This window comes from Leptonotus elevatus, chromosome 4 (genome assembly GCF_054856555.1).
Source record: "Leptonotus elevatus isolate MCC_2025b chromosome 4, RoL_Lele_1.0, whole genome shotgun sequence".
Classification (NCBI taxonomy): domain Eukaryota; kingdom Metazoa; phylum Chordata; class Actinopteri; order Syngnathiformes; family Syngnathidae; genus Leptonotus; species Leptonotus elevatus.
This window is the reverse complement of record NC_141242.1, coordinates 13,160,978-13,185,482: the sequence shown is the minus strand read 5'-3', so window position 1 is coordinate 13,185,482 and position 24,505 is coordinate 13,160,978. Positions and strand designations below refer to the sequence as shown.

The following is a 24,505-nucleotide window of genomic DNA, read 5'->3' as shown; positions in this document are numbered from 1 at the left end:
TTAGGTTTGAATTGGGTTATGGTTGAGGTTAGGGTGAGGAATAGGAGTAGGCAACCATTGTTGATGGTTGGGATTAGGGGAAGGGGCTAGGAACCGCATTATATCAATGAGATGGCCCCACAAAGATAGTAAAACAAACTTGCGTGAGTGTGTGTGAGTGTGTGTTCGCACGCGAGTGCGTTGTCTAAACTTCTAAACTGTCTAAATTTCAAAATGAAGAAAAATTGAGTGCTGTTACCATTGTAAACAAGTTTTTTGTGTGTTTTTTTTTTTTACCGATGGCTCTAAAATAGCGGTGAAAATAATAATCTATTGATGAAGGAAGCACGACTTGTCTGATGGATGGAGAGTTCTGGCCAATGGAAAGTAGCCACTGTTCACCCTGCCCCCTCTATTGTGGTCCCAATGCCAGATAAAGTTGGTACCAATTATGAGGGCTTTTTTTTCTACTTAGAAAAAGTAGCATGTGTACTTAAATCAGTGTATATACTTTGACCAGTCTACTTTTAACTTAAGTAGGCCTACAGAGCGTGAGTAGTTTTGCCACCTCTGATGTAAGGACAGGGGAAGGTAAGATAACAACGTGTTGTCGAGCTGTTGTCCTTCTCAGCCTCGGCATCCAAGTCCTGAGACCAATCGGCTTAATTTCCATGTATTGTTAAGCAGCAGCCGGCTATTGACAACTATTACCGGCGACACGCCACTACTAAGTTGCTTTGAGCAATGAGAGCGGCAGCTAATCCGCCGGCCCATATTCTTCCCCCACTTGCACTAATGAGATTGGTTGTGCGTTATAATAGCTCCTATAGCTGCCTGCTGCCGCATCTGCCGCTCTCGGCGGAGCTGCCGGAGAGAAGGGGGGAAAAAAGCGGGGATTGTGTTGACTGACAGATAGCGCTACAGAGGGAGCGGTATAAATAAACTGCAGTGTCTCAGGAACTGACACAGGTGTATAGGCGCACCCAGACATCAAAACAGCGTTAACAGGAGCACGGGGGAGCTCTTCCAACTCCAAAGCCCTCTTTCACACTGTCGTGTGCTGGGGAAATGTGTAATTATGACTGAATTTTCGCTGGTAGAGGCAGCACTTCATCACCGAGTTGCCCAGTTAAACTTGTCAATTACTGTAGTGGATCTGTGCATGTGGTGCGGACGTCTTGAAATACCCTCCAGCGGAACCTTTCACACTTCCGACCTTGCAATTCCTCATCCGAGGGTTAGCTTTTTGATGTCACTTTTGCTAGTTAACGGCAGTTTGCTGCTTTGTTATGGAGCTCGCCATGACTCACCGCCCATCAGAGTCGAACCGTATACATACGGCCATAGCATTCTGCAGTGGCTTCTCAAGCAGATTGAGAGATTAAAGATTTCCAGACTCACTTGAAGAATTATGCATTTACAACACAATCCCTTACATACTGTTTACACCAAGTTGTGAATTTTAGTCTACCTTTTTACAGTGTATTAATTGCAAATGGGTGATTAATCCCTGATCAGTGTCAGAGAATTGAGAAAGTGTCTTTTTATTGTCTTACATCACACTTTTTTGATATATTTATTTTGAAGTATTTATCATGAATCCTTCTTATGTCGTATTGTTTCAAGATACACCGACCGCTTTTCAAAGACCAACAGGTGAATGTGCAGATTATGGCATGTTTTGTGATTTCCACCATTGCAACCATTTTCCTTGAATTAACACACTTTGGTAAATCTAAAATCCATTTAAGGAGATATGAGGGAAATTTGATCACCTATAGATGACAAAATTCTCATTTTTATGACTGCTCAGAACACACATCAAATGTCAAGGCTGAAGAATGACGACGGCACTGGGACTCATTTTCATTTTCAGCCCTGGAGTTTCAGGGTTCCGACCGGCCCACTTCACATTTGAATGAACATACACAATTTTACAGTTTGCGTGTCAATGTAAAATAGGTGAGCATTCTCTCCAACGATATTCATATTGCATTCAAACAAAAAAGTAATTTACAATTGAATGCTATTACAAGAGCACGGTCTTTGTTTATTTGAACAAGTATGTGAACACAAAATGGGCACAAAAAAGGACAAAAAGAAACCAATACGCAAATGTAAATTAAATGTGATTAGACATTTTACACTTCACAAGACGCATTTACCAAATGAAATTAAACCAGCAGGATTAAGGCAGCGAACACTGTACTTCCTGTTAGTACTCTTACTTTGAAGTGTGTTCTCACCACTTCTGGTGCACACTACTGAGCTGACTAACGCTAACTTGAAGAGAGCAACGGTAATGGTCGGAGGCGGGCTCTCCCATCATGCTTTGTTGCTGTTACTAGTAACACTTGTGATGTGTTTTGCCTTTTTTATGCTATCTTTTTACAGACAAGGTTTAATATACTTACTTATATTGTTTATTGTTTCTATTCATGGATTAAAGTTTTGCTACATTTGATATAAAATGATTGTAACTTGGTGACACCCTTAGTAACAAAGGCAGGCAATCAGTGCTATATATAATATAATGTACATTTATTTATTGGTTTCTTTTTGTGCCCGTTTTATGTTCACATACTTGTACTGTATTTTTATGCACCGGTAAGCTTTAAAACCGTTCCCAGCCATGTTGGCAACTTGACTGTGAGACTCTTTAGTCAAAACACACAAACGACAAAGAATACACAGCACACTTAATATCCACTTTTAACATCTTGCAGGAAATCTCACGTTTCCAAGGGTGCGGTTCTGTCTCGAGGAATCATGAGTGATATCACGTCATGTCTGCCTCACGGTCAAGAGACTTCCTCCCACATTCCTAAAACATTCATGTTAAGTTCATTGACGACTCTAAATTGTCCATACGTGTGAACGTGAATGCTTTTTTCCCTGAGATTTGCTGGATGCCAGTCAAACCAGTGAGAACTTGCAACTTTTCCCAGTGCTGTTCTGGCACTGGACTCAACCCAAAGTATTAAAAGTGCAAGATTCCCAGGCCGCCGTTTGCAAAACAGTCCATGAGTATGTGTGTGTGTGTGTGTGTGTGTGTGTGTGCTGCTGCTGCTGCTGCATGCGGCGTGTGTTCACATTCTGTTCATCTCACCGGTTGCTATGGTAATCAAGCCGACACTGTTGCCAATTGTTTAGAGTCATCCGGTCGATCATGAGAAGGCCCCGTTGCTAGCCGCACACACGTACAGTATTGATATGGATTGGCACACATATAGACAAAAGCAGTTTTTTTGTTGTTGTTTTTTTACAAAGGCCGCTTTTCTTTTTTTTTAACTAGCATGAAATTGCAGACACGCAACCCACACAGAAACACACACCTCTACCAGCTATCAACCACCCACTCGCCTCCTCTGATGTGCAGCAAGCACATCTCCACACACGCAAGCACAAATAATGATGATGCATGGGAGACACCCAAGCCATGTGTTTTACTTGTCTTCCTATCTTCGTGGGGGCCCGACTTGTTTTCCAGTTTAGCTATCTTGCATCACAAGCGGCGGACGGACTTGAACATGCATTCATTGGGGTATGGATTAGGTTGTTTTATGTCGGTATATTAAAGATACTTTTCATGAAATCTGCCTATCTAAAGTCAACATCCTCCTTTTTTTTTGTCGAAATGCGACTTACACTATTATTTTAGAGGGTGACGATATCAGTGTGTGCGTGTTAGACTTACTTGTCTTTTTCCTTTTAACGCAGAGGCCAGCAACCTTTACTGTCAAAAGAGCCATTTTAGGCCAAATAAATTACAAAAAGTCTGTCTGGAGCCACAAAACCTTATGGACATTGAGATAAACAAAATAGTATGAATGTATTGTGGTAATTTTTTTGCCTCTCTTTTTCCTTTTTTGGACATTTTATGGCTATTTTTTCACATAATTTTTTGCCTTTTTTGCTATAAATTTTCTGACATTTTTGGCAATTTTGTGGATATTTTATAGCAACTTCTCCTTTTGTTTTGGGACATTTTTCTTTTCTATTTCAATTATTTAGTTATTTATTTGTTTATTTAGAATACCAATTCCAAAGATAATTTATGGTACTTTTCTGCCTTTCTGTTGTTTTTGGATATTTTATGTTGACTTTTTGGAAAATTTTAGGTATTTATAAAAAAATTAAAATAAAAAGGAAAAAAAACACTTTTTCATCTACTTTTTGTCTCTCTCTGACAATTTACAAATTTGGACTTGGAATATTTAATCCAAACAAAATTTAAATAAATATGTAAAAAAAAAAATAACAAAAATAATAATTTCTTGAAATAATGCAACTTTAATCAAAAAATATATATTTTTTAAATTAATATTACATGAGAAAGTAATTCACATGGTGTGTCTCGATCAAATCAGTTTCCATATGTCAAATAGAACGTCTGTTTCTGCTGTATTTGTCTTCCTATCGTTATCAAGACGTTATCAATATGTCGTTTATGTTGACTTTTTTGATATAGTTATTGGGACCAAGCTAAGTAGTGGAGTTTTTTTTTTTTGCACACAGCAATGATGTGTTTCCTCTTTAATTTTCTTCCAGTGATCACACGGACCAAGTTGAGAATGTGTGTTTAAGATGTACTTGTCCTTTTATCTTTTTCAGGACCAAGTTAACAATATGTGTTTAAGCGTAACCTGTTGTCATATATTTATGGGGACCAAGTTGAGTATTACTTCAGGCACATTCTTCATTTCTAGTTTAGCGTTTGTGTTTTGCATCACATGATGCGGTTGGTGAGAGGACGAGTGGTTAGCACGTCTGCCACACTTCAGTGGTTCTGGGTTCAAGTCTTCCTTTCTTTATAGTACCAAGTTCGGATTGAAAATATGGGTGATATAAGAATGTGCAAACGTGTGTGTGTGTGCGCGTGTGTGTATTAGGCAGAGAGCTTACTGCGACGTTTGGATGCTCGCGAACAACCTTCCTCATCTCCTCCCCCTCCGCCTCTGTGGCTCTTTTCCTCATCCCTCCATCCCTTACGTCTCTCTCTCTCTCAGACTCCCTTCTCCTCCTCCTCCTCCTCCTCCCCCTCCTCCTCTTTCACACCCAGAAAGTGTTCTCTCGCCACATTCAAAAACAGCACATCCCACTCAGACTTCACAAGGTTGCTCTCCTGCCTTCGCCACCTCTCTGCGTCAGTCTGTTTGTCGATTCCTTCGTCCCTCCCTCCATCGTCCGTCCGTCTGTCCTTCAAGCATTCCTCTATTGAACGCCAACATATATCTCCTTCTGTCGCCATCCTCTCCTTTTTCACCCGCCGCCTTTCTTTGCGCTTATCTCGTCTCTCACCGCCTCTCCCATTTGTCTCTTGTATCTCAGTTACCTTACTAACACACCTTTCCGCCTATGCATGGCTCTGCCTTGTTTTAGTCTTCCCGCCCTTGTGTGCTAGCTGCCGCTGCTGCTCGCCCCCCCCCCCCCCCCTTCCCCTCCTGGGGATTGACTCCGCGGGGAGAACAAATATAGCAACTGTGTGTGCACATTTGTGACATGTGAGTGCATCCCCGCGTCCAGATCTGTAAGTGTGTCCCTTTTATGCTCCATGCGCTGGCCACAGGTGTACTAAGGTCATCAACTCTCTGGAGTAAATGAAAAAAAAAGAGAGTTTTGTCTACGAAAGGTTGGTCATAGCATCTGCAGTGCATTGATTGTTCTGTATGTTTTATGTGGAGCAGGTGTGAGCTTACATACTGTATATCCATGCCCTGATTCATAAGGAATCATGTTTAATAACTTGAGAGGGTGTTTACAGTGGATCCAGACTATGATAATAACACCTGGTTCAATTGATTAGCTCTGCAGAAGCGAGTTAACGATCCTGATCATTTCAACCAGGTGTGACGAATGAGGGAAACATCTAAAACATGCAGGATAGGACCCCTTGAGGACCGGAAGTCCCCACCCCTGGCATTTTGGTTAATAAAAATGGGACCTTAAAAAATGATTTAAAAAAAATAAACTGAACTATAGGGAAATATTGACGAGTACCGATACCAGTTATCACTATCAGGCAGATAACCGGTCTTACTTTAACGTGCCAGTACTCGCGACACTGGCCGATACCAGTGTCGGCTGCCCTCAGATGCCCATTAAGATGCAATTTCTGTAAGTAAATGTATCGGTGACTACTCAAGAGTTGAGTGCTCCTGCTTGTATCGCACTGAAAAAAATCGAACATCCCTATCTAGTACCATACAGTAGTGATGGGAAAATGAAGCTTCGTGAAGCACTTGTGATATTTTTTGACTCCCCTAGATGGTGCTCTTGGTTTAAATATAAAGGCTAGTGCAAAGGAAATTGATTACATTTCCACTGCATCTTTCAACCAAGAGTGGCATCTAGAGGAGTTAAAAAATATTACAAGTGCTTCATGAAGCTTCATTTTCCCATCACTACCATACAGTACTTTAGGAATCAGTTGTATAAAGTATTCAAATAAACACATTTGCCATGAATAAAAGCAATTCTAAATGCATTTAGTTCTATTATCTTTGGAAATAAAATGAAACTATAGGGTGATAATTACCAACAAATCTTTCTCAGCATTGAAAAAAAAAAATATGCATGTAAACAAATTATTAGCAAAAAAAACCATCATGAGAGTATTTGTAATTAAGTAATGAAAATTTGCACTAAGCTCTATTACATTCTTATTTCAAGTTTAGATGGTTTGGATTTTGCCTCACATTGACAGATATAAACATGGATTGATTGAGCTAGCGGGAGGAGCTTTGACCAACACATAAGAAAGTTCAATTAGAGTTCAAGGTGAAGAACCCCCTCAAAATTTTTTTTTTACGATTGTTAGTGGAATATGAGTTAAGCAGCAAAATCCAGCAATTTTTATCCATCTCAGGGAGCAACCATTTTGCCACTTGCTGAGCTGTGATTGGTCGTTGCCTGAGCCCTTAGCAACTGTGATGTCATCTTCAGTCAACAGCAAGTGGCAAAATGGCCGCCCCCTGAGATGAATACAAATTGGTTAGATTTTGCTTCCTAACTCATATTCCACATATGTAACAATTATCAGAATGTCATGTTTAGACTCGTGAGGTCACATATAACATATTGTCAAAAATGTTTAAGGTTGATTTCCTCGTGAGTTACTTACTCGTCATACAGTTTACAGACTTCAAAATATATTCATTATGCAAGCAAGAAGCGCTACAAGGAAGAGTTACGTGACCTTGTCATCACTTATTTGACTATATCGCATTATTACTGCGAATGTAACAAATATGACAGCCCTAATATGTGCTGCAGTCTAGTAATGTATTGTAATGTTGTCTATCCTCTCGCCTAATTACCATTTCAAATTTGCATCACACAAAGAAGAGTGAAGTCAAACTGGGCACCTTAATCTCTTCACTTTTAGATTACTTTTTTTCCAGCCACCAAGTTCCTTTGTCGTCGTCTCTCTCTATCTCTCGTTCTCTCTCGCTGCCCTCTTTTAATACCCACAATCCCCCCCTGGGCAAGACTTAGCCTGACATGCTCGAGAACATAATTAATTACTCATTCTGAATGGAAAAGCCTCTTTTCACCACACCCCTAATCTGGAATAATAAGCACTTTCTCATTTTGGATACTCGCTGGAGGACATTGGTGCTTTTTTTGGGGGGGGGCGACAATTTTGTTATCACTGTATGCTCAGATATCACAATCACACCTCTGACCTTGTTTAGTTTTTTTTAGCCTCTTCCTTTACACTCAGCAGCTTTTCTTTTGAATAGAAGCGCGTCGTCCCCCTTGTTACCTGCACACTGGAGAGTGCATGAAAGCTCGGAAACACCTTGGAATCCTAAATGGGGAATGGTTTTAGACATGCTTTTGTTTGGTTTGTTTTAATGGCGGTGAGGGCCATCACAAAGAAAAAAAGTTATGCAGCTTATACCGTAGTCTCCGAGCGGCAAGGAGAAGTCACGATTAGTCATTTGGGGCGAGACTAACGCCATCTGCAAGCATGGCTAAGCTTTGCAGTCTAATGTCAACACACATTTTCCCGCTATTGCCACTGTTGACACGGCTTATACCGTTAACATTAGCTCCTGGCTGATGTACTGTTATCTTTTCTGAGGGGCTCCTCACTACAAAGGTACCTTGATTCACAAATTGGTTCTGTGACCACACTTGTAATTCAAATCAGTCACTTGCATCGTTTCAAATAACAATTTAACTCCTTCAATTCCAGCCATTTTGACTGATCTTTTAAGACTCAAAAGAATATTCGTGTCCTGTGACAATATAAGAACCGCACCTGCCAAAAGAAAGAGTAGATGATGTCCTTTGACCAGAAAAAAAAAACACAGGATCAAAAAGTGCAGAAAACAAGATATTTTTGTAAAAAGACTGAAGAATGTGATTTTCATACTGATATTTTTTGACTCGAACTATAAAACAACAAAAGCAAGTCTGAGAGAATTACAACAAAAAAATCTGCCATGTGCGATACTGACTCACTTTGTGGCTTGAGTTGAATGTCAACTAGTGATGGGAAAATAAAGCTTCATGAAGCCCTTGTAATATTTTTTGACTCCTCTCGATGCCACTCTTGGGTGAAAGATGCAGTGGAAATGTAATCAATTTCCTTTGCACTAGCCTTTATATTTAAACCAAGAGCACCATCTAGGGGAGTCAAAAAAGATCACAAGTGCTTCATGAAGCTTCATTTTCCCATCACTAATGTCAACGGCTTTTTAACATAGAAAAACATTGTTAATGAAATAAAATAAAAATAAAAATGATTATTTGCAGATTTCACTATACACTTGGCTGCTGTACTAAAGAGCCAGACCCCAGCGGGGGCCCAAATTTAACGCTGCTGAACATGACATCAGCTCGTCATTTTGACACAGGTTCAGGGTTAGCGTTAACATCAGCGCTAGGCATCAAAGCGCCGCCGCGCACCGTAACGGGCGGTCACATCAACCCAGCACGACATCTGTCAATCTCGGAGGGTCTCGCTAGCCCTCTCACAAGCGGCGCATAAAACCGCTCGAGCAAGGTCGCTGGTGTTAGTTGTGGCTAATGCTCCCTAAAATGGAACCACATCTCTTTAGTTATCGTTATACACACACGGCTAATTAGACGTCAGCGTGGACTCTAATAAGGCGCTGTTATGATAATCAGCGGCCAACTGTCGTGTTGGTGTGTATGGATGTCTAGCAGGAGGCGGGCCCGGCTTGTCTTATTGCTTTAGTGTTATTAACAGACTTTATTATCAGCCAACTTGGCAGTAAAATGGATTCATATCTCCTCCTCCTCGTCTGCAGATAATATCAGCGCTTATTTAAATCATTTTCATTTAGCTGTCACCCCAACATTTACCACCTCCCCCCCAAACTCCGAAATAGACTTGACAAGGAGAATTTCCTGTGACGGAGACGCGAGGGTTATGTTGTCTCGGTGATTTATGGATTTCATAAAAGTCCCAACTCTCGCCACCGTTGGAGCAGCTTTTCAACGCTAGCTGAGATTTCAATTTAAATGCCACTCACAGCTCAGTCGCAGCTAGCTTGCGCCGTCCAACACGCAAGCTGGAGCCAGCAGTCTGCTTCGACACAGTTTACAACAACTGGCAGTTGCTGGAGAGGGACACAATATTAGAAACGCCTCACACATATCTGCTCACTAGTTATAGGTCATATCTGCAGCTACTGCTTTTATTAGTCATTCCTTTTTCATAATAGTTATAGTATTAGTAATTATAATAGTTTCATAACACTTTGTTATTTTTTTTTGTGAGATTTGTGTTGTGAGCCAACGGATGAGATGTATGGAGGACCAAAAATGCCAAAAATCTAGTTTTTTATTTTAGAATTGTTTTTATTTATTTATTTCTGTTGTTGTTTTCATTTCCATTCATATTTATTTTTTGTATTTAATTTTTTTAATCATATTTTTTTAGATCCGTTTTTATTTTCACTTTTTATTTTTATTTATTTTTTGTTCTTTCATAGAGATGCAGTGGTGCTTTGAGATATGAGTTTAATTCATTCCATGCTCTTAACTCCAAATGCATCACAAAACATCTTTCCCAATTGAAATGAATGGAAAAGCCATTAATCGGTGGTGGCCACTCAAATAAAACAACAAAAATATTTAGATGAAAATAGCACTCTTTAATATTGTAATTACATTTAAAACAAAAATACATACAATGCACATACATTATTGCATAAAATGCACACACACAAAAAAGATCAAATGTTTCCACATAGTTTGACTCCTTTAAAAGAATGATGCCAAAGGACAGTTAACCCATGTGCAGCATTTGCGAATTTGCCAGTTTGCTGATTTTATTTTGAGACAATCTTTCATAATTGGCTGAAAATCTCATCAATTTGCTGTTAATGGTTAACTTGAATTAATTGATTGATTGAGTAATTGCTGTGTTTGCAATGCACCATTTAATTGGTGGCTCTTGATAGCATGATTGATTCATGATTGCGTACATGCTCGATGCATTTTATTGTTGCTGATTCTTCTTTGTCTCTCTTGTTACACACCATAGTTCATCACTCAAGCTAAATGGAATGCACAGATGTTTGTCAGCAACAAAACATATTCAAGACAATATACAGTATATATATTTTAAGATTAAGATTAATTAACTGATTGTCACACCCACCTAAGTGAAGCGAAATTCATTCTCCGCATTTAACCAATCCCCTGAGGGAGCGGTGAGCAGCAGCAGGGGCCGCGCTCGGGTGATCTAACCCCCGAATTCCAACCCTTAATGCTGAGTGTCAAGCAGTGAGACAAATGGGTATCATTTTAAGAGTCCAGCCAGGGATTGAACCCACAACCTTCCAGTCTCAGGTCTACCACTAGACCACTGAGATTTCAGAATAAACTGCCAATGGGCGAATGCTGAACTATCAACATAGCGGTGCTTAACTAAAACCTATAATAATGGTGGCCTAAAAATGGGTGATGGATTGTCATGAAAGGTCCGAGGTTAAAGGTCATGTTCTGCTCTGTACTGGCTGCTGTAACGTCATCATTTGGTGTAGTTTCAGCGCTCATCTTAAATCAGCAAGGTGTTTTCCGGTGTCATGTCCGACATGACCTGGTCTCCTTCGGTCCTCCTTTTCCTAGCGGGCTTCCCTATTACCATTCCCGCTCGCCGCCAGTGTTCCAATCTCCCCCAACGTCCTCAGGGTCCACGCTAATCCTGTCCTAACAACTTGTGTACAAACCAATTTGGCGCTTTTCCTCAGCGTATCGCCTGCACAGACGAGCCCCCGAAGCCAATTCCATCAGCGAGTGGGCAGCAAGGAAGAAGCCCAGGGATCTCGTGCTCGGCCTCCACGCCTCCATGATTTTACGGGCCCTTTGTTAACGGCGCATTTCGGTATGAGGTGTTGGCAGATCTCATTGCGGAGCCGTGATTTTTGTGCCGATGTTGCCTCGGGGACAGATTGGAGGCCATTGATAGAGGCAGACATGGCCAAGCATAGCAGGCGTTTTATAGCCTCTTTGCAAATACTTGATGAAAACGTCTCGCTGTGAGTTTTTCAGCCTCACAGACCACAGACACGTCTTTATTACGAGGGCCCGAGCACCAGGCTTTGCCAAAGTTGCGTCGTCTGCAAATTTTGAAGAAAAAAAAATTTGCCCCCCGACACCAATTTGTCTGACTGGCATGCTATTCAGAAGATTTGTCAATCGTAACATGAAAAGTCGAAATGACCCATGCTCGGAATTGAAAAAGGAACCATTTTTGAAAATTCCAGGTTGTCCAACTCGGGAATTTGCCCAAATGAGCCCCAATCAGAAGCCGATATCTGAAACGGTTAGACAACACTAAATTGCTAAGCTCCTTTTTTTTTTTTTACTCATGCCATCTAATATGGGCAAAGCGTAGCATCCGTCTTTGATGATGACTTTGAATGTTGGTTAGAAGCAGCCATTTTGGGGCAAATTCCTGTGGTCATACTGTATTTACTGGACAATTCAACAAACAGAGTGCTAAATTTTTTCACCGTTTTTTATAAACATGCACATCCTAGTGGAAATAGCAGTTTTTAAGATGGCACCAACAGAATTCACTTGGTAGTGCCTACTTTAACATTAAACATGGAAGGGATACTTGAGTCATTGAGCCATTTTTAGCAGTAAAAAGTTAATATTTTGTCCAGAATTAATTTGATAACTTCTTTTTCATGTAGAATTAATGCTGAAACTAAAACAAAAAATTTCCACTTGCTGTTTGCTGAAGATGACATCACTTGTGCTGAGGAACTAGATAACGACCAATCATGGCTCAGTTTGCTTACCAAACCCAGAAAACAGGTGAGCCATGATTGGTCGTTACTTCCTCAGCACCTGTGATGTCATCTTCAGTCGACAGCAAGTGAAAAAAATTGTTTTTAAAGGGATTAATTGTATACAAAAAATAAAGTCGTTATCAAATTCATTCTGGACAAAATACTAACTCGTTAGTGCTGAAAATGGTATCCCTTCAATGTTTAAAGTTAGTGTAGGCAATTTTGGTTTGAAGCAGCCATTTTGGGGCAAATTCCAGGTTCTCCTACCACAGGGAATTTGCCCCAAATTATCCCCAATTACAAACAGGTCCAAGACTACTACTAAATCCCCAAGTATTTCTCCTATGCCATCCAATGTGGGTGGGGCATGGTGTCCATGTTGGAAAGTTGGCCATTTTGGTCTAAAATGTATTGCGCATTTTACCGTCACCAAGGCAACACCCTAAAAATCGCTCAGTCAGGAAAATCGGACGCACAATAAAGGGTTTCTAACTCCTATTCTGGAATTAACTCAAATAAGCCTTTGTCGAGCCTTTGTGCCATTTTGGTCTGAAGCAGCCATTTTGTACTTTTTTAAAAAGGTTTTTCTTGCCTACTTGTGGTTCGATCAGGGGATGTTGTTAATATTTGTCAACTGTGGGCATGTAAAGCCCTTTAAGACTCTTTTGTGATTAAGGGCTTTATAAATAAACTTGACTTGACTTTGCTGAACTCTGTAATTCACCCAAATGATTAATTTCACTTAATTTGAACTTACTTTATATATATATATATATATATATTTTTTTTTATTATTATTTGGGGGGGGGGGGGGTCATGAAAGGTGCTGATAAATTATTATTATTATTATTATTATTATTATTATTATTAAGTGGAAGTATCCCAGACAGATTTGTGCACTAAATTGTGAAGCTTTTTTAGTCTACGTCCTCTTATTTGAACGGAGCAATTTTGAGGAGTTATGAATAAAAGTTTTGCGTGTACATCCTGGTGAAAGTGTAACTGCATTTATTTTTTAGGTTTAGAACAGAACAGAACAGCCAAAAAGTAACTCAGTATTGTCACATGAAATGCATGTTGGAAAAAATTCTAAATCAGTCTGACAACAGTTTCTCTGACTGAAATCCGGTGGAGAAGTCTACGCAGAACGCACAAAAAAAAAAAGTCTCAGCAGCCCATGCCAGAAATTGAACAGGAAGTTGTCAATTTTCAAATTCCAAGGCTCATATTTTTTACAAACTTCAACCAAACAGTCCCACGGTCGGAATCAAGCACCCTAGAGAGATGGGTGACACGAATTTGTAACGCTTTTTTTGTGGGCAGAGTATGACGTCAGTGTCATGGGCATTTTGAGGATTCAAAAATGCGCAAGGGACGTCCATCACTGCTCGCAGCCTTAATTGTCTCATGGCGTGATTGTTTGCGATCGTCCATTCATCACTTCATTTCTTCTTCAGCCCCGTTCTCCCCCGCCGGCACCGAGACGGCCGTCAAATTCGACTCCCAGGGCGACGGCGTGGGCCGCTACAACATCTTCAGCTACCAGCGCTCAGGCGAGCGCTACGCGTACGTGCCGGTCGGCGAATGGGCCGAGAGTCTGAGTCTTAATGGCGGTCTGATTCAGTGGCCCAGGGAGGCGGCGCCCACCTCGCAGTGCAGCGACCCTTGCGAGCGCAACGAAATGAAGAAAATGCAGGCAGGTGAGAGAGCCAATACTTTCAATTTCAGCACACCTTATCAAACGGGGAGCAGATCAAATCCTATCATAACATAGCATTTTTTCCCTCCCAGGCGAGTACTGCTGCTGGATATGCACCGCCTGCGAGCCTCATGAATACCTGGCTGACGAGTTCACGTGCTCGCCCTGCGCTCCGGGTCAGTGGCCCACCGACGACCTGACGTCCTGCTACGAGCTCCCCGAGGATTACATCATGTGGGAAGACGCGTGGGCCATCGGGCCCATTACCATCGCCTGTGTGGGGTGAGTCATCCATCATGTCTTGAGAAGCTTCCAGAAAATAATTACAGTGCTCATTTTGGTTATGGTGGAGTTTCGTATAGCTTTTGAATTTGTACACTGAAGTAGCCTACACTAATTTACTACTTCCAGTACATACAGTGTTGTATCTGGACTTGGAGTGTCCCAACCAGTGTTATAATAGTTTTGAAAAAAAATAAATAAATCCTGTTACGTTTTTTAAAGTGACAGTGTATCTTTAGCACCATGTCGTGGTGAACTAATCATTCATTCAATTTAAAAGCCCACTATTGAACTCAATAATATGCACACACAAAAAAAGATATATCACACCAATAATACGGAAGCGTATTGCATTCACTTGAAAAAAAAAAAAGGCCTGTTTTTCTGACAAACTTTTGGGGGCAGGTTTGTTTTTTTGAGTTTCAGTTTTTAATTGAATATTTTTTTCCCAGTTTTTTTTAGTATTTCTTTTTCCAGTTTAAAAAAATATATATTTTCCTCAGTTTTTCAGAATAATTTTTTTCTGTTTTTCTGAGTAATTTTCCATGTTTTATAAAATAATTATTTTTCTGTTTTTCAGGTTTTTTTTCTGTTTTTCTAAAAAAATATCCCTCAGAGATTAGAGAACAACCTACAATACAGTATACACATCCATTTGTTTATTGAGAGCCAGAAAGTAAACATGACCATCTTATTGCATATGGAGGTATGCTATTAGCGAGTCTGCAACAAGTCACTTGGAGTTCAGAGGTAAAAAAAAAAAAAAACTCAGAAAAACAGAACACAGCTCTGTTTTGCGGAATAATTTTTTTTCTGTTTTTTGGAATAATTTTTTCCCCTGTTTTTCTGAGTATTTTTTCCTCCTGTTTTTCTGAATATTTTTTTCAGCCCGTTTTTCTGAATATTTTTTTGACAGGAAAAAAAATTAAATGAAACTGAAAAAAAAATATTCTGAAAAACCGAAAAAAAAAATAAAATAAATAAAAATAAAAATAAGCTCCCCCCAAAAAATTAAAACAGGAGTTGTTTTTTTTGTGAATGCAATACGCTTCCTACACCAACGTACATTTATTTATTTATTTATTTTATATAATCGTGGGTCTAGTAATCACTAATTAGCTATGTTACATGGCTGTAGACCAGAGGTGGCAAATCCAGGTCCAGAAAGTATAAACCCTGCCAAAGTTTGTCTTTAGCCCCAGGTGCTAGCTGGCTAGATCCCTAGCTAGCTCCCAAGATGCTTGTTTACCTGCTAGGGAGCTAGCTAGCATCAGGGACTAAAGCCAAACGGTGGCAGGTTTTTTACTTTCTGGACCTAGATTTGCCACCTCTGCTGTAGTCTCACTTTACAAGAGGCTGACATGTTTCACCACCAACTTCCTTTTACGGATGCCCAGAGGACAATTTCTCAAACGTAGTTAGCCCTGGTTGTGCTTGCATCTCGTGTCATTACCTTCCACAGCTGGAGCCTGCAGGTGGTCATCGCTCAATCCCGTGATTCAGGCTCCCGTCTCTTGCTCTCCCAAGCTTTGACTAGCTTTTTTTTTTACTAGCTCCTCCTGCTAGCCGCTCTTGTTAGCTGCTCTGGCTAAATCCGTCTTCCGTCTGCCAAGTTGCCAAGATGTTCGTTTGCTCACGCAAAACAAGAATTGGTGGTAGGCTTGCGAAGTATGGTCTCTCTGAGCCACCGTAGTGTGCGTGCTTTGAAATGCATTCTATGGTATAGCGACATCTCGTGGTCAACAATTATACACTGTCACTTTAAATTTGTTTAGTTTTAATTAGTTTTCAGAGCGGTATTGCTTATTTTTATTAATTTCACTTTTTCTTAACTTTTTTTAGTTTAGGTTTTATTACTATTAGTTTTAGTTTTAATTGTGTTTTTTGTAAGCATTGTGTCGTAAAAACTCAACAAACATATTTTGAAATCATTAAAAACTAGACTTTACACCGATCTGATCGGTTGGATAGGGATTGGATGATATTAAGCATTTTATGCAAAATCGGTGATTGGCTGTAATGTCCTTATATGCCGGATCGATCAATGATGTCATTGATCGGCTCCATGAATTAAGACATTACATGTTATATTTAATGTTTATCCGCATTTTTTAAAGATGGTTTTTTTTTCATGCATTTCAATTGACGTCAATTATGTACCCCAAACTGGAAATGTGTCACAAAATCAGACAACACAGAATAATGGAAACAACTTTACTCATCATTGACTATAAACTAATTAGGGGTGTCAGGCGATTACATTTTGTAATCGTAATTAATCACATGACTTCAATATTTAACTCACGATTAATCGCAAATTTTATATCTGTTCAAGATATACAATATATGTTTTTAAAGTTTTCATACTCTTGTTAACATAAAAGTGTGCGGGGGAATTAAACTAATAGAAATATGGCTGCATCTTTTAGTAATTTTTACAGTAATTTCATAATAATTCATAAATTGAGTTCAAATTAAAAAGATGTACTGTACTGTGTGATATTGATTTGTGTTGAGGTCATTATCTGCCACTAGATGGCATAATTGTAAGACGGTGACAGCTCAGTGCATTTTTATTTTCATATTAAGAGCTATCTATATCTTTAACATGAAGTAACTTGTGGAATTCTGCACATTTTTTATTTTGTAAAATACAACTTGATTCCAGTCTCCACAAATATATGCATTATTATTACATTTATTCCTGCAAAATTTTGACGTAGACGTTTCTGCTGCGTTGTGACTGGAATTCCCCCCCAGTACAGGCTTTCCAAGTAAGGGGCGATCATTAATCGCGTGTTAAAAAAATTAGTGGTGTCAACGGAACCTTAAATTAACTCACAATTAACGCACTCATTTTGACACCACTAATACTAATATATACAGTATATTTGGAAATATTTGTATTGTTATATTTGTAACTAAAATGATTGTCTTTTTCAATGTGACTCCTCTGAGTGTGATGCTTTGCATCCTCAGATTTTTCTGTATGTGCACTTTCCTGACCTAGCAATTGCATCCATAACCGCGAACTGATATACATGCTATGCTAAATCGACCTCATTAGCTTCGTGTGCACGGGCCTGGTGCTGTGGGTGTTGGTCCGCCACAACGACACGCCACTGGTGAAGGCGTCGGGCCGCGAGCTGTGCTACATCCTCCTCCTGGGCGTCTTCATGTCGTACGCCATGACCTTCCTTTTCCTGGCCAAGCCGTCGCCGGCCATCTGCGCCCTGCGCCGCCTCGGCCTGGGCACGTCCTTCGCCGTCTGCTACTCGGCGCTGCTCACCAAGACCAACCGCATCGCCAGGATCTTCGGCGGCGGCAAAGATGGAGCGGGCGCAGCCAGGCCGCGTTTCATCAGTCCGTCTTCTCAGGTCAGTGAAGGCCAAAACGTCTAACTTTCCTTACTCAATCCAATGAGTCCTCTCCTTTGCGTCGCAGGTTTTCATCTGCCTGAGCCTGATTTCGGTGCAGTTGGTGATGGTGTCCGTGTGGCTGCTGCTGGAGGTTCCGGGCACGCGGCGCTTCACGCTGCCCGAGCGCCGGCAGACGGTCATCCTCAAGTGCAACGTGCACGACGCCAGCATGCTGCTGTCGCTCAGCTACGACGTACTTCTGGTCATCTTGTGTACTGTGTAAGTGTCAGCCCTTAAAAGGCAAATAAATAAATAAATTGCCTACTGACATTCTATTTTTCTTAATTAGAAGTTCAGACACTTGTATAAAAATAGTAAACGTAGAAGTTCTCAGTAGTCTCTTGTACTAAGTAAAAAGGTATAGACTTTGATATTGTATGACTTCATTCAGCGCACCTCAATTGTTTTTTGTTACACCACACACAGGAACAAGAAAACATCCCCCCCCCCCCCCACACACACACACTCTCAGCTGTGTAGAGATGCCCCGATAACTTTCCGAGTCCAAGTCGTCTCAATTATCTTAATTTTTTTACTTTAATTATTTCAATGAAGGTATCCCAAAATGATACATTTTTATATGTCTGTAAATCAGCAAAGGTCCACATGAAAGAAGATGTTGCGGCTCAAATATGGCCCATGTTCACTAAAACTGATTTTAGATTTGCCAGATATCTGTTTTCTAACACAGGGAGAAAAAATAAAAACAGAGACAGAAGCAGAAATGCTGACACAAAGTACAGCCACCTGAAAAATCGTCTTTATTACAGTAAATAAAAGTATTTTTCCTTTCTGAATGTGAATATGATTATCTCCCATGTAGATATGCCTTCAAGACCAGGAAGTGCCCCGAGAACTTCAACGAGGCAAAGTTTATTGGCTTCACCATGTACACCACCTGCATCATCTGGCTGGCCTTTCTGCCCATCTTCTACGTCACGTCCAGTGACTACAGAGTACTTATGACTTTTCACAAATCATGAGCCGAATAGCCTCAGTCATTTTATTTATTTTTTTACATTTTCGGGGGGGAAATTAGACAACAAATTCAACAAACAAGCAGAGTCCAGTTGGCTCGATTTAACCTCTGTCGATTACTACAGTATGACCTATGCTTAAGAATCTCCACAAACATAAGTAAAAAAACAAAATTTTGAGCAAAGTCATTGCAAATTTTATATTCATAATGTGGCAGTAAAAGTTAACACCAAGTCATAACTGGAAAATAAACGTGTTATGTCAGTGGTAAGTCAAGCTAGCTAGCACTGTGCTATCTAAGATTTGTTGACATTATGACGGGTGTGCTTTCCAGGTTCAGACGACCACCATGTGCATCTCGGTGAGCCTGAGTGGCTTCGTGGTGCTGGGCTGCATGTTCGCCCCCAAGGTTCACATCATCATGTTCCAGCCGCAGAAGAACGTCACCAGTCACAGGCTCAACCTGAACCGCTTCAGCGTCAGCGGCGCTGCCGCCTCCTCCTACGCCGCTCACGGTACGGTGTCAAATTCAAGGCTAGGGTTAGTGTTTCTGATTCATGTTTTTTGAGATTTGTATTCACGAAGTAGAAAATAATCAAACAGTCGTGTTTACTATGTATAAAAAAAACAATTACTAAAATGAAAATAATCATTGTTACGACTCACGAGTTTACTGTTTTTTTTGCTAGGAGCACAGTAGCCCCTAGCCAAAAGTTTTGGGCCGCACATGAATCACAAATTCACTTGCGAAGTAAATAGTCACATTCCTACACATTTTCACTTTACAGTATTACTGATAAAAATGGGCGGTATTGGAGCCGAACAAAAAATATTCAATAATTAAAAACAACAGCAACAGCAAATTGATTGGTCACATGTGCAAGTAAATGAAAATTTCTCAAATTTTCGGAGCAAAATTCCACCATTTAGGGGCAGTCTGGCGCTCTGCTAGGAGGGACAAAAGTTACAGGTGATTACAAATTTTTAATTGTAATTAATCGTATGACTTCAGTAGTTAACTCACGATTAATCGCAAATTTTATATCTGTTCTAAATGTGCAATAAAATGAACAATAATTTTATTTTCTACATTTTCCTACTCTTGCAAACATAAAAGTGGAAAAAAATGTAAACTAATAGAAATCTGGCTGCATCTTTTAGGTCATTGATACAGCAATTTTATAATAATTCATAAAATTGAATTCAAATGAAAAAGATGTACTGTACTGTAAAAAACGAGTGTGATTTGTGTTTAGGTAATTTTTCTGCCACTAGATGGCATAATTGTATTTGTAAGACAGCTCAGTGCATTTTTCTTTTCATTATTAAGAGCAATCTAATCTTTAACATGAAGCAAAATCCTGCAGTTTTTTTAAATTGGAAAATACAACTTGACCCCAGTCTCCACAAATATATGCCTTATTCAATTTATTACTTATAAATTTTGACGTGGATGTGTCTGCTGCATTGCGACTGGAATTCCCCGAGTACAAGCTTTCCAAGTAAGGGATGATTATTAATTGTGCGTTTAAAAACATTAGTGGCGTTAAAGGAACGTTATTGACACCCCTATTACATACTATAGCTTTTTATATTTGGGACTTTATTTTCCATGACTTTTGATCTCACATTCAATTAAATGTGGACAATATTTACCACTGGGGTGTCAAACTCATTTTCATTGCAAGCCACATTGCAGTTATGCCTTATAGAATAATAATAATTTGTGTGAAATGAAAAAAAAATGCTGTTTTACCACCAATTAAGCCATAGATGTTAATAAAAAGACCCCCCCCCCCCCACAAATAGCAAACATCTTTTTTCTGAAATGCGATTTATTGTGTTTCCAGCTTCCGTCAGCGCCCACTACGTCCCAACCGTGTGCAACGGCAAAGAGATTGTCGACTCGACGACTTCGTCTCTGTGACCCCGCCCGACCACGCGCCCCACCGTCCCGACGCCCTGCGACTGTTAGCCCCGCCCACCCAGGCCCTATCAGCCAATGAGGTTTCATTGGCGTAACTAATGTTGCAGCCTCCGTAACTGTCCGGTCCGAGGAGTGTAGAAAGTGTGTAACTATAATTAAATTATTTTCTAAAAGGCTTGTAAATATGTGGAATGGACATTGTTGTAAGTAGACTATCAAAAAGGAAACAAAAAAACATTTTTAGGAAGATCTTTTGGAGCCTTTTGATTTTTTGATAGCTTTGTTATTATGATGTAAATAGTTTTATGAAGGTGGTAAGGAAGCGGACCCTTGCAATAGCCCACTGACTTTTTATTATTGTTATGATGATTATTCTCATGGTCTTTTTGTAGGTTCTTGTTGTAATAATGATAATAATACTTCAATGTATGCATTTCTAATGTGTACCTTTTTTTTGTGTAGTATGGCCCACGGTTGAAACAGCACAATGTGTGGGACAGTATTTGGACAGGACTGAATGTGAGCGCAATGGACAACATGTACAAAAAAGAAAACAAACAACAAAAACTACATTACGTCTTCATGTATTATGTTGCTTTTTATACTTTGGATTTTTATACCGTAAGCTAAAAAAACAAGTCTAATCATAGAATCCCTTTATTCAAATGGCCATAGTTATACGCGTGTGTTCACCCAAGCAATAGAAATAGAATGAAAAGTGTCGATTGTGCGAATATGAGCAAAAATCTGAAATATTATGAGAATGAATCTGAAAATTACGTTTTGAAAACAATCATTAATTCCTTCATTCATTGGTGGCAGGCGTGGTGGAGGATGTCCCAGCTGTGTTTGGGCAGAGGCACGGTACATACACCCTGGGCTGGTCGCCAGCCAATCACAGACAAACAAAACAACAAAGCCACATTTTAAGAAGAAAGAGGTTGAACGAATACGAGAATATACTTCAAATAGTCCAAATATTACAAGAAACAACTCTTTTTTTATTTATTAACTGGGGTGATTGAGAAAATTACGAAAAAATTGCAATATTTAGAGAATTAAGTGACAATCACCAAAAACATTAAAAACCTAATTGTCATGAGAAAAACATGTGAGCTCTACAGCAAACCAGCAAGATTTTGACAATATTATGACAAAAAAATGTAAATATTGTGAGCTTGGACTGGCACACAAAATCTGCATTTCGCTATTTACCATTTAGACAGCGAATCCCAAATCAACTCATATATATATATATATATATATATATATATATTATTATTTTTATTTTTTAATTTTTTTTTTATTAAGAGGGGACAAAGCTGCAATGTTACTGGAATAAAGTTAAAATCAACATGAAATTTTCAAACAAAACTGTGATTTACTAGACTAATAGAAAAAAAATGCAATCACATTTAAAAAAGATTGATTTAACTTTAAACATTGAATGTTATGAAGAGAAAGTTGCAAAATGAGAAAATGGTTGTAATGTAGCAGCAAAAACAAGTAAAAAGTAAAAAAGTATTGGCATAATGAAAGCATAACAAAGGGAAAAAAATCTTACTAGATTTTTTTTAAGTATTATAAGGTGAAAAAAATAAGTCTGAATATTCTGTGAGAAAATTAAACAAATGTTAATATTATCAACCTCTCCAAAAGTGCACTTTGATGTAAGGGAAAATTAAATAAATTGCGCCACTGAGAACTAGAGTGGGCTAACTTTCTTTTTCTCACTTTGCAGGCCAGTGATTCAATGTTTTATGGCCGCAAGGGTTAGGGTTAGGGTTAGGGTTAGGGTTAGCCCTATGTTTGGGGGATTTTGGCCTCCCAAATGTCAAAATTGGAACCAGACCTTCATTTCGACCAGTAATTTTTAACCTTGTTGGAGGTACTAAACTCCACCAGTTTCTTATGTGCATACACCAAACCCTTCTTTACAGGAAAGGTAAAATATGTTGTTGGCTGTTTTTTTTTTGGGGGGGGGGGGTCAAATTCAAGACGTAGGTAGATGGTTTACTGGTGAACTAAATGAACAGGGAGAATCAAATATGAGGCTCTTCCCCTTGAATTCAGAATGTGTGTTCTTGTATTCCCAATTACACACAGTTTAAGGAAGCGTTCCTTTAATTTTGCAACTTGGCATTGCAAATCATGCAGTTAGGACGCTGACTCCCATCACTCACCTCAACTCTATATTTTTAGAGTTTTCTTAAGATGGAACCCAGGGGGCAGCAATTACAAGGAAAACAGCAGAGGCCCCAGAATTGACCCTTGTGGAACACCATCATTCCGTTATACATGCGAATTCATTTTGCACATATTTGTCTGACCCCTTCATTTTTTTTGCTCGACATAGAATGAGGGGATTACGATAATAAAGAAATCACGACATGCCATCCCAACAGCCACAAGTCGACTACTGAGCGCACCAAATTTGAAATTCCCTGCAGCACAGATAGGCCAAGTAATGTAGCGTGATCACCTGCAGCCTATGATGGTCAAGTGGGGCGTGTCATCATGAAACTTTTGAGTCTGACCCATGTGACTGACTCACCGAACCCAGATTAAGAACCAACGATATAAAAGTTAGCCCACTGCCGTTCTGAGCGGCTCCATTGAAATAAAAGTTGTGCTTGGATGAAAACGTGTTGCAAGAGAGACAGATGCGTGCTAGCTGCTCTTTCTTCTTCTTCTGCTTTGTCTTCTTGTGTGTCTGTGATGTTTTCAATATGGCATGGTGCCTTATCATGTATGTGTGATCGCGCCCGGGTGGCGATTGTAGAAGGTCACTTTTTCAACATTTCAAAAGCAACAAAAAAAGTGATCGACACGATGCCCGTTTAGCATTTTCTTTCTTCCTTCCTTCCTTGTCCATCTTGCAATTAAAAGCACATCAAGCGTTGACGTGTTTATCATCCATGTTTGCCTTGAGATTATCGAAGTGTGCGGTGTAGCACAATGGGCGCTGGATGGAGCAGCTGCACTGGAAAGGAGCGACTTCACGCGACACAAACAACAAAAACTCAACACAAATACTGTACAACACAAAGAACACAACGCTAATATAGCTCAAACGCACCACAAATACGATCGGAGCATACCACCAGCGGTCAACGAAAACTAAACAAAAATAATTTTGTCAACACACATTTTTCACCGGATTAAGACGAGACTAGACTAAAACCCTCATTAACTCATTTATTGCCATTGACGGCTATAAACGTCAAAAATTCATTTGAACTATTTCTATTAGTTTAACATTTTTTTCCACTTCTGTTAACAAGAGTATGAAAACCTTGGAAAAAAATCTTTATTGTGCATTTCGGACAGATATAAAATGTGTGCTTAATCGTGAGTTAACTAGTGAAGTCATGCGATTAACTACAATTAAAAAGTGTAATTGCCTGACGAGATGATTATAAAAAATTAAGGGTGTCAGGCGATAATTTTTTTTTTATCGTAATTAATCGCATGACTTCAATAGTTAACTCACGATTAACCAAACATTTTATATCTGTTTTAAATGTGCAATAAAAAAAAATTCTAGGTTTTCATACTCTTGTTAACAAAAGTATAATTTTTTTTAAACTAATAGAAAAATTGAAACGATTTTTTGACGTTTATAACCGTCAATGGCAGTGAATGAGTTAATTAACAATAACTGGGACTAAATCAATATGCGTTTTCATTGACTAATGAAGACGAGACGAAAATATACTCCACTACATAAAAACTGGATTCAAATCTATGGACATTTTAGTTCACGAACATAAACCAGACCAAAATGATTTTATCTTGTAAAATCTTGCCAATCTGTCACGTGTGTGACACCAACCACTGTCATGTGACACATAGTGACACACACCCTTTCAAATCTGCAGTTAGCAAGTGCAACATGCTCAAACACATGGGACAGACAGGAGGTGTATTCACAGTG

General features: G+C 39.4%; 1 protein-coding gene across 1 annotated transcript in view; it reads left to right on the top strand.

Moving 5' to 3' along the window:
* grm3 (glutamate receptor, metabotropic 3) overlaps positions 1 to 23,470 on the top strand; it is a 52,886-nt gene extending 29,416 nt beyond the window's left edge. Inside the window, exons 7-13 of the mRNA XM_086073187.1 lie at positions 13,721 to 13,963; positions 14,055 to 14,244; positions 17,312 to 17,621; positions 17,689 to 17,882; positions 18,487 to 18,619; positions 18,976 to 19,156; positions 20,492 to 23,470. Of these exons, the coding sequence (XP_085929313.1) occupies positions 13,721 to 13,963; positions 14,055 to 14,244; positions 17,312 to 17,621; positions 17,689 to 17,882; positions 18,487 to 18,619; positions 18,976 to 19,156; positions 20,492 to 20,568 (1,328 nt within the window). The 3' untranslated portion in view covers positions 20,569 to 23,470. The remainder of the gene's footprint in view (positions 1 to 13,720; positions 13,964 to 14,054; positions 14,245 to 17,311; positions 17,622 to 17,688; positions 17,883 to 18,486; positions 18,620 to 18,975; positions 19,157 to 20,491) is intronic.
* The last annotated feature ends 1,035 nt before the right edge of the window (positions 23,471 to 24,505 follow it).